This window comes from Rhinolophus ferrumequinum, chromosome 3 (assembly GCF_004115265.2).
Source record: "Rhinolophus ferrumequinum isolate MPI-CBG mRhiFer1 chromosome 3, mRhiFer1_v1.p, whole genome shotgun sequence".
Lineage (NCBI taxonomy): Eukaryota > Metazoa > Chordata > Mammalia > Chiroptera > Rhinolophidae > Rhinolophus > Rhinolophus ferrumequinum.
The window spans coordinates 12,292,822-12,302,842 of NC_046286.1; the positions used below are offsets into that span (position 1 = coordinate 12,292,822).

The 10,021-nt window shown below is 46.9% G+C and overlaps 1 protein-coding gene across 1 annotated transcript; it reads right to left on the reverse strand.

Annotated features, from left to right (window-relative positions):
* Positions 1–601: 601 nt before the first annotated feature.
* TBCC (tubulin folding cofactor C) lies at positions 602–2,017 on the reverse strand. The gene has a single exon (XM_033093462.1). The coding sequence runs from the start codon at positions 1,966–1,968 to the stop codon at positions 928–930; it is 1,041 nt and encodes a 346-aa protein (XP_032949353.1). The 5' UTR covers positions 1,969–2,017; the 3' UTR covers positions 602–927.
* Positions 2,018–10,021: the final 8,004 nt, after the last annotated feature.

Sequence of the window (10,021 nt, forward strand, 5' to 3'; positions counted from 1 at the left end):
TTCTTGTATGAGGACATGTAGCATAATTATGCCTAATTTAACAAGGCTATTTGCACTCTTTATTTTGGATGCTTTCTTTTCAATTCAATTAACACTATTCAAAATCACCCTCTTGTAGTGGATAAGAAGGTGGGCTCTGGAACCAGCTTACTTGGTTTCAAATCCCAGTCCACCAGCGTGTCTGACCTTGGGCAACATAATTATGTTTCCTCACTTGAAAAATAGTGCTAACAGAACCTACCTCGTATGATTTTTGAGGACTTATTAAGTGTATGTAAGGTGCTTAGAACAGTGTGTATGCATAGTTTAAGTGCACAAAAAATTGGTAGCTATAATTATTTTAGCTTTACAGTTGGGAAAACTCAGGAGACTCTCAGGGTCTAAGCCAAAATTTTGAACTCCAACAAGTTGATGACTAGCTTGATTCCAGAAGCCCAAGCTAAGTTGTAGCTGACGACCAAGGAGAAGCCCTTCCAGCACCCTGCTGAGAAATACCTGAAGAAATTAAACCTTCAATTCAAGAAAGCTCAGTTAATGGTACTTTGCACAGGGCTGATACCATAATTCCACATTAATTGGCTCCTACCAGAGCCCTGCTGAATTCGTTTATTCAACAAATATTTATTGAAGGCCTGCTTTATCATGCAATACATTGTAAATACCACAAATCAAAAAAACCCACACCATTTCCCTCCATGGCTTCAAACAATCAAATACTACCTCCCAAGCATTACCAAAATAGCAAAAATGCTTTCAAGTGTTAGACCTGTCATGAATTTAATGGAAATCACCAACAGGAGCCTATCACAATTTCAAGTCTTACACTGAAAACATACAGTGTGACAATAAAAAAAACTTTGGGGTCCCATTAGTTGGAGTCAGTCCCATATGGGAAGAATTTGGTAGAAGAAAAAGCGTAATAATTGCTTAGTCCCACTGAATCATTCGCTCTTCTTCAGGAAGAATACTCCAGTTTGGAGAGGCCACACCCCGGGCCAGCCAGTTGAAATCGTCAACGTCGTTCCAGTTATTTTTGTTCCTATCTAAACCAGAGCCTTCGAAGTCTTTGTCGATCCCCGGGTAGCTCCAGGTGTAAGGGGCGAACTGGATCCCGTTGCAGTCCTCCACGATGGCCCTGCTGGTCACCTGCAGGAAGATGCGGGTGTCTCTCGTAGTGTGTACGCGGAGCTGTTGGCAGACCACGGCCAGCACGCACTCACTGCAGTCCTCCAGGAACACAGAGGTGGACACCGGGCCGCAGAGTACCGTGCAGCTGCGGGCCTTGGTCAGCCGCAGGGTGTTCGGATTGCCATACAATCTGATCTTGCAGTTGCTCAGTTCGGTCAAAAGGACGTCTTGCTGGTGCAGCTCCTCCGCTCTTTTCTCCAAGACTTGGGACTTGAGGTTGGAGAAACCGCAGACCCAGCTGGAGCCGAAGCCTCCCTCCCCCTTCAAGGGCGGCGAGGAGGCCTGGATGCCTTCCGCCGCAGGGGCGCCAGGAGCCGCACAATCTACTTTGGTGGCCGAAGCTGCGTCTTTCCTTCGGGTCTTGAAAGCGAAACGCTTCTTGGGCTGTAGTTGCTGGCGCCGGTCCGCCAGGGCCGCCTGTAGCCGCGCCATCGCCTCTTGTCCCTGCCGCAGCTCGTAGGCGGCCAGGAACAAAACTGAGTCGTTGAGAAGTTTCTGCAGCCCCTGGAGCCGAGCGGCCGCCTCCTCCAGCTGCTCGACCGACTCCCCGCCCTCCAGAAGGTCTTCCACGGCTGCTCGCTCCCGAGCAAAGGCGGCGGCGAAAAAGTCGCTCTTCTCCTCCTCTACCTCCTGGTTCTGCCGCTTTTGCTTCCGCCTTTCCACCTCCAGTTGCCTCTCTTGTTCTCGTTTCTGAAGCCGCTCAGGCACCAGGCTCCGGTCCCTCTGGGACCCCACGTTCCCGTTCCCCGCCGCAGCAGCGGAGCAACTAGCAGTCTCCATCTTGACTGCAAGCTTCCTTTCTCCTGCCTTCCTTCCTTCGGGCGCGCCCTCCGTGAGGCCTCCCACCAACGCGTCCTGTGATTGGCCGGCCACGCTGACGTCAAACCCCCGGCCTATATTCTTCGCCCATTGGTTCCTCCTCTTCGGAGGGGCGGGAACATGGGGCGGGGCCAACTGACAAAGCGGGTGGAGAGACAAAGGTCCTTGTGGATGGGTGGGGTGGGAGGCAGGCGGGGGAAATTTTTTTTCCTCTTAAAGGGGCAGGATTTATATCCGGGATTGTGGGGTGAGTTGCAGCAGCGGCAGCTGCACATGTGGGTTTGTTTATAAGAACAAGGTTAGAAACTCGCAGGCCTCCCCCTCCCCCCCAGCTCCTCCCTACTACCCCCTTACAGGCCAGAGATCTGCTACTGGTGGGGGGAATGTGTGCGTGTGGTGGGTGGGGGGACAGGTAGTGGTGCGAAAGATGGAGGGGGGGGAATATTGCACCGCCCGGCCCGCGCCGGAGGAAGCGGCAGCTGGAACAGCTGGCTAGGGAGCCGCTTGCATGCCTCTGGTTTTTTCTTTTCTCTTCCACCACCCCTTCCCCCAACCTATTCCTGCCGCCCCGAAACCCTTATCCTGCCCGCCCCCTCCCCCTCCGCCGCTGCAGTTCGGCGTGGCCTGGGGCTCCTAGATCTCCGCAGGCAGTTACGAGGGCGGGAGTAGGCGAGGGGCACTGGGATGGAAGAGATTGGGTTCCTCACTGCAACGGGGTACAGGGGGCTCTGGGGGAGCCTAAAAACGGATTACTATTTTTTTGGCCAATTGCTGCAGTCGGCGGGGTGGGGGTGGGGGTGAGATTCCACACCCCCTTCCTCTTCCTCCCACGCCCTCCCCCCCTTCGCTGTCACTCCCTTCGCAGCTGGGCGCCGCTGGCCGCGCCGGGGTGAGACCCCAGCCCCGGGCTCTGGCTCTCCGTGGGGCCGTGGGTCTTTAGGACAGCGATGGGGGAAATGCTACATTATTTCTAGAGGTGGTGGGAGGGGTTTGTCACCGGAAGTAAATGAGCCTTGCTTAAAGTCAGGACCAGCCCGAAGTGTGAGTGGGCAGCCGAGACAGCGCAGTCCTTAGCAAACCCCAGGGCAGTGCGGACGGCCGAGGACCCAGACGCAGCCGGCCGCCGGCGCGCGGCGACCTCGTATGCTCGGTGCAGCCCGGCGGAGCGTCGGGGCCTCATTGACCCGGCCCGCCCTTCCAGTCTTGTGTTTCATCCTTATCTCCACCCCCGTTCCCGGCCTCCATCGTTTTTAATTGGGATATTTAACTGTCCAAGAAATTGTCACTTGACATTTCACGGATATGCCTGCATTTCATGCAGAGAAAGATGGGAGGACAGGAAAGAATTAAGACTCATCTCCAATTCTTCACGCCCCACCTCCTCCTTTCCTTTCCATTTAAAACAAAACAAAACAAAAAGAACAAAAGATATAAATTCCCGTATTTCTCCATATTTCTCCACTGAAAAGTCAGCACAGGTCACACGTTTGGCAAATTCCGCGCGGGGTTTGGGTCGGGGGACTTGTGTGTTTGTATGTGTACGTGCGCCCGATGGAAATGGGGGTGCTGGAAAATTCCTATGCTGACGATTGTAGTATATACTTCGTTTGTTTTGTTTCATGGACAAGCTAGGTGAGGCTTTTTGTTTTTTTGTGAGGTATAGTTCTGAGGCTGGTGAATGAAATTTATAGCTGGTTATCTTGTCTAAATCATACGGAGGAATGCAATAGCTGCTTTATTTTATGAAGAATTGATTTAACTAAGGAAGGTCTAAAGATTTATTTTGCTGGGGGGAAAAAAAACACCTGACCTGCCTCCCTTAAGTTTTCCAGTAATTGAATCTGTCTCGCAAAAATTTAGAAAGTTTGTAGGCAAACAAGGTTTATTGGACTTGGGAGTTACAGCTGAGGTCAGGTAACATTTTTGTATTAGCCATAGTGAATCTCTGAGTGGTTGTTAAGTGTTGTCTGTATCAGAAATGCCATAGAATTCGTTAAACCTTCTCAAGAATTTCATTTCTGCCTAACAATAAGTTTGGAAGTTTCTGAATATTTTAGGTTGGCCAGTTCAAATTTTTTATGAGAAAGAAGTCGTAAAGGACAACAGTGAACAGGTTGACCCAGTGTGTTGGAGGCAGTTTCAAAAACTTATGTGAAGCCTGAGTGGGAATGGGTGTGGTCAGTCTTGTGGTCATCATGCAGCATCAGCTTGACGGTCCCTTATGCCCCCAGGACAACTGCTAGGTGAGGTGGGTGGTTAAGACATAAATATAAAGCTACATTTCTGAGTTCGAAAGCAGTAGGAAGGCTGGGAAACCTCTGGCATTCCCAGACTGTATTTCCATCTTTCTGACATTTGAGGGCAATGGATTCAGTGTGCATCTTTGAAATGGATCCCAGCTCCTCAGAGGTAAGTGCCTGTTGTGATGGAAGTAAAGGGGTGATGTGTTACAACAGAAATGTGACAAAAGGCAAGCAGCCATGAGTTCGGAATCCTACTTTCAGATACCTTAAAAGGCTTGTAAATCAAAGTATTGCTCTCTTTTTAGATATCTGAAAAAGTGAAGGAATTCTAAGGTTTTACAGATTTTAAAAATTACCAAAAATTGAGATACTTTGTGGTTCTATTAGTTAGAGTTACTTCTTTCACTGTTTGAAAATTTCAAATATACTGGAAAGAAGCGGGTTGGTTATACTGGAAAGAAGCGGGTTACGTGTACCCAGCTTCAGCAATTACCAACTGACAGTCTTGTTTCTTCTAAAACGCTAGCCACTTTCCACCCCACCTCATTCAGATTATTTTACAGCAAATGCCAGGCTTTATATTATTTTATATTTTATAATCTAGAAATATTTCAATATCTATCTCAAAAAGATTAGGACTAACCTTTTATAAAATACCCACAATATTATCACCACACTCCAAAAAATGTGGTGATATTTCCTTAATATCTTCAGAGTTCCAGTCTATATTCACATTTTTCTAATTATCCTATAATTTCCTTTTAAAGTTATTTCATTTGAATAAGGATCCAAACAAGTTCCATACAATTGTCTACTTAATGTCCCTTTAAAAATCACTCTCAAAACCTCTCTCTCAAATGTTTTGTCGAAGAAACCTGATCATTTGTTCAGTAGTTTCAGACAGTCTGGATTTTGCTGGTTGTATCTCCATACAGTATTTGTTAGATTTGAAGTATTTGTCATGTATTTGATCTTTCAATGTCATAAAGTGAATGTTTATGGATTGGTATGCCACATGAAATCAATAACCATATAGTGAAAGCGTTTAAGCACAAATAAAACAGTCTTTGGGTACGGTTAGACAGCAGCAAGTGAATAAGTTCTTTGGGTGGTGTACGGATTTTGCCAGAAACCCTGTACGGTGGGAGATGCCAGCCACATGTAGGTAAATAAAACAGATCCAGGCTCTGTATTCTTGTAGCTTGATGCCAGAAGGTGTCAACTATTCATTTTTCAGCAAACGTTGAATATATAGTAGATATAAAACATTCATTAAAGAGCTCTACATGTCAAGTATCAAATGGTAGGCAAACATTCCTACCTTGATCCCTGACTTTTCTGACACAAAGATGAGAAAGATGACAGCCGTGGGGGTACATGCTATTCTTGAAAAGGCTCCAGGGGGCGGCCCTTAGCTCAGTTGGTTAGAGCCGGATGCTCTTAACAACAAGGTTGCCAGTTCGATCCCCACATGGGCCACTGTGAGCTGCCTCCTCCACAACTAGATTGAAACAACAACTTGACTTGGAGCGGATGGGTCCTGGAGAAACACACTTAAATAAAAGTTTAAAAAAGAAAGAAGAGGCTCCACATTGGTGTGGGAAGCAGGACAGGAGAAGCCGTTTCCTTCCACCTTTGCCTGTGGCTCTCCTCCCCCCAACACCTTTCAATTTCTGGAACTTTTCTCATCATTGTACGTCTAATGCCTAGCATAGAGGCTTGTACTGTTGTGTTTTTTTTTTATCTAACATCAGTTTATTAAGCACTTATTGTGCCCAGCACTGAGCCAGGGAGAACCTCAGGCTGCCAAAGTGACTGAAAACAGACAGTCCCTGTTCTCCTTCAAGAGGACTAATTTGGGCAAATAATCACAGAAACATGTAAAATTGTAATAGTGAGAACTGTTGCAAAGGAAAGAGGAACAGAGAGTGCTACTAGTGGGAGGTTTGACCTCGTTGGGGAGGTCAGTGAAAGCTTCCCGGAGGGGTTGAGCTGAGGCTGGAAGGATGAGAAGGAATTCACAGGGAGGAGTGAGTGAACACTGAAAAGTGTCTTATAGATGCACAGGCCCCTGGGGTCACTGGTGACTTGATGGAGAGCTGTGTCAGGGGAGTGCGGTGCGCAGTTGGCAGGCTGCAGGGGTAAGAGGAGGGGTAGGAGTGGGGCAGTGGAGCTAATGACACATGTAACTCTTCTGAGAAGTTTGACTGAAGGGAAAGGGGCAGGAAAAGGGAGATGGGAGGAGGCCAGTGAGGTGTTTTTGTTTTTTTAGAGACAGAGAAGACTTAAGATACATTATATAAGGTTCCTGAAAAGGCTTGCCGGGTAGGGTAACCCAAAGCACAGGTGCAAGGGTTAGTTGTCCATAGGAGAATGGACAGCTTCTCTATTGCAGTGTTGTTTTAACTTTTTATTATGAAAGTTTTCTAACATACACAAAAACTTTTTGACCTCAGCCCATAGTAACAGATGCATCGTAATTGAAATAGAAGCTTTAAGAAATGGTAGATACTCTTAACTATGTGCAATAGATACCATTTTCTATTCTATTGATTGCATTTAAAAATGCTGATCAAGACCCCTTAAATTAATCTGCAGTTTAAAAAATGCTGTATCAGCCAGAGAGGGTGCAGCTCTAGGTAAATGTGTATGTTTCGTCATTGGCAGATGAGTCTGAATTGATGGTTTTTGTGTTCTCTATAAAGGAGGCAGTGAGATCCTCTACTGCGTATAGGAGGAAGGGATTGAGGGTGTCTGAAAAGTACTGGGAAGGTGTGAAAGCCCTGTGGGACAAGGGGGAAACTATGTTGCCCTAAGAAATGGGGCTGGGTGGTGTGGATGTTCAGCAAACACTTGGAGAATGAATGAGGGAACAAAGGAGAACGTCCCGGGGCAGCAGTCTAGGTTGGAGACCAGCTCAGGGAAAGGAGATGGGATATGGGGCAGGCCAGAGGACAGAAGCTGGTGCGGAGGGCCTGACCTTCAGAAGCAGGGAATCTCTATAAGGCAGCTTCTCTAGAAGAGTCTGGAGGCTGGATTCCTGGAGCTCCTCATACATTCCTACAAAGCTCTTCAGAAACTTATGTCACTTTTCCCAAGACCTGTCACTTTTCCCAAGACCCGCACTGCCTGTCAACAGATGACGTTACCTACTCTTCACAGAGAAAAAAGGCCACCAGATGTAAAGCTCACCTTGCCTCCCATCTCACTTATAACTTATCCATGAAGTTCCACCTTCTTGTTTCTTTCCCTCTCATCCATCCAAAGCATCCATCCATGTCCCTTCCCTCCCGTTTCGGAGGACCTCCAGGCCTCCTCTCTTTCTTCGGGATCTTTAATGTCTGTCTTCGTTGGCATTTTCTTTGGCACCTCTCAGTAAGCAAGTTGCCTCAACTTTAAACAATTTTCCTTTTGTCCTATCATCCGCCCAAATGAATGCTCTATGTTTTTTCCTTAACAATAGACTTTTTATTCTGTTTTTTTTTAATCTTGGGGGGAGGTAATTAGTTGATTTCCCCCTAGCTTTATTGAGATATAATTGATATAAGACACTGTGTGAGTTTAAAATGTACAATGTGATGATTTGATATTTGTATAGATTAAGAAATGATTACCACAATCAGGTTCGTAAACATATCCATCCCCTCACGTTACTTTATTTTTCATTTATGTGGCGAGATCTTTTCAGATCTACTCTCTTAGCAACTTTCAAGTGTGCAAGATAGTATCGTTAACTACCATCACCATGTTGTACATTACATCCCCAGAACTTAATCCTTTTATAACTGAAAGTTGGTACCCTTTGACCTACTTCATCACGTCCCACACCTCCTAGCTCCCGGCAACCACTAATCTACTCTCTGTTTCTATGAGTTCCATTTTCACAAGAGACTTAAAAACAGTAATGTACATTTGCTGTGTCCAGTTTCTCAATTATCATTCCCTCCTTACGCCCTGGTCATCCAACTTCCGCCTGGGCCACTTTATTTGAAACTGAAATCCTTGCTATTCCCTCCTAACTTTCAAATCCATTGCTCTTTGTAGCAGTAAGCTGTCAAGTACCCCTTCTCAAAGCACAGCTCCCTGGTTCTGTCTTAGTTCTCTGTCCGTCCTTGATCATTGCTTCTTGTCTCCTTCACAGACTTCTTTCTATTCATCCTTTAAATGGCTGTGTGGCCAGAATACGATCTCGGAACCTCTTGTTCCTCCCACCTCCCTCGGCAAGCTTACCTTCTCCCAGGTACCAAGTCCTGTCCGTATGTTGAGTAACTCTTGAATCCCTGTCTCCTCCCTTCACCTCTCTCCTGAGCCCAAACCTGAACTTCCCACACCAACACCTTTCTAGATATTTCCATGTCATTGTCTACTATCCAAAATTCCTCATATTTAAGATGGCCTAAAATGAAGTCCTTATTGCCCGAATGATGTCCTTTTATACAACGGTTTCGGTTATTTATTGCCACATAACAAACCAATGCTAACTTGTTGGCTTAAAACAGCAATAATTTGTTATTTCTCATCATTCTGTGGACTCAGCTGAGGTCATAGCCTCCAAGAGAGACTCACTGTCACGTCTGGGGCCTTGGTACAGGCTGTCAGCTGGTGTCCCTCGCTCCCCTCCCCTCCAGTGTAGCCTCTCTCGCACACTTGGTCTCCTAGTATTCAGTAGTCAAGCTCAAGCGTCTCCACCTGATGGCTGGCTTCCACAAGGGCAAAAGCTGACCCCCCCCAGGCCTCTTAAGGCTTTGGCCGGAATTGGTACAATGTCACAGTGTCACCTTTAGTGCATTCATTCAGTCAAAGCAAATCACAAAGCCAGCCCAGGTTGAAGAGGGAGAGAAACAAACTCCACCTCTTGATGGGTGGTGCAGCAGGCATTTAAAGGGATGGAAGGAATGGCAGCCATCTTTGCAGAGAATCCACCGTGCTATGTGCTGGCGATGTCTGAGCATTTACATGTATTCCCTCATTCAGTCTTCACAGCATCCCTGTGATGTAGGTACTGCTTGTATCCCCATTTACCAGATGAAGAACGGAAGAGGTGAAGGCGACTTCCTTAGGACTGAGAGCTAGTAAGTGAAGGAGCTAAGATTTGAATGAGGCGACCTGGTTCCAGAGTCCAAGCTTTTAACACCATCGTGTGATCATGATACCACATCTGATCATGCTGCCCATACCACATCCGTAGTTTTCCAAGCAGGAAATCAGAGTCATCCACAGAGCCTCATTGCCTCACTGGTCCACCGAGTCTGCAAGTGCTTTCTCTCTCTGGCTCAGGCCCAGTCCCTCTCTTCATGCCTCTCTCATCATCTCTGCATACCCGTCTGGTCCCCTACCTCTGTGCTTCCTGAATTCCCCCAGTAAGTGGCTGGGGCCACTTATTCAAGCCGATCATGTCACTTTACTTAAAACTTCTGTTGGCTCCCTCTTGTCTAATACTGTTCAGACTCCTTAGTGTGGATGCCAGACCCATCACAGCCTGTCCCCAGGTGCCTCTCCGGCCACATCTCCCATCATTGCCTTTACTCCGGCCACACCCGGCTCATGCACTTCCACTGGTTACTTAATCAGCACCGATTGTATGCCTGGCACTTTTCTGGGTGATGGAGGTACATTGATCCACACACAGACAGGGCTCCCTCAGAGCTGACGGGCTAAATGAGGGCTCCAATTACAGGGTGCTGTGAGATACACTATTCGGTTGGTGCAAAAGTAAATGTGGTCTTTGCAAATTTTAACCTTTTAAACTGCAATTACTTTTGCACCAACCT

What these genes read in the sequence shown, in the direction of transcription:
- TBCC (XM_033093462.1), bottom strand. Translation starts at nt 1,968, where the DNA reads ATGGAGACTGCTAGTTGCTCCGCTGCTGCGGCGGGGAACGGGAACGTG.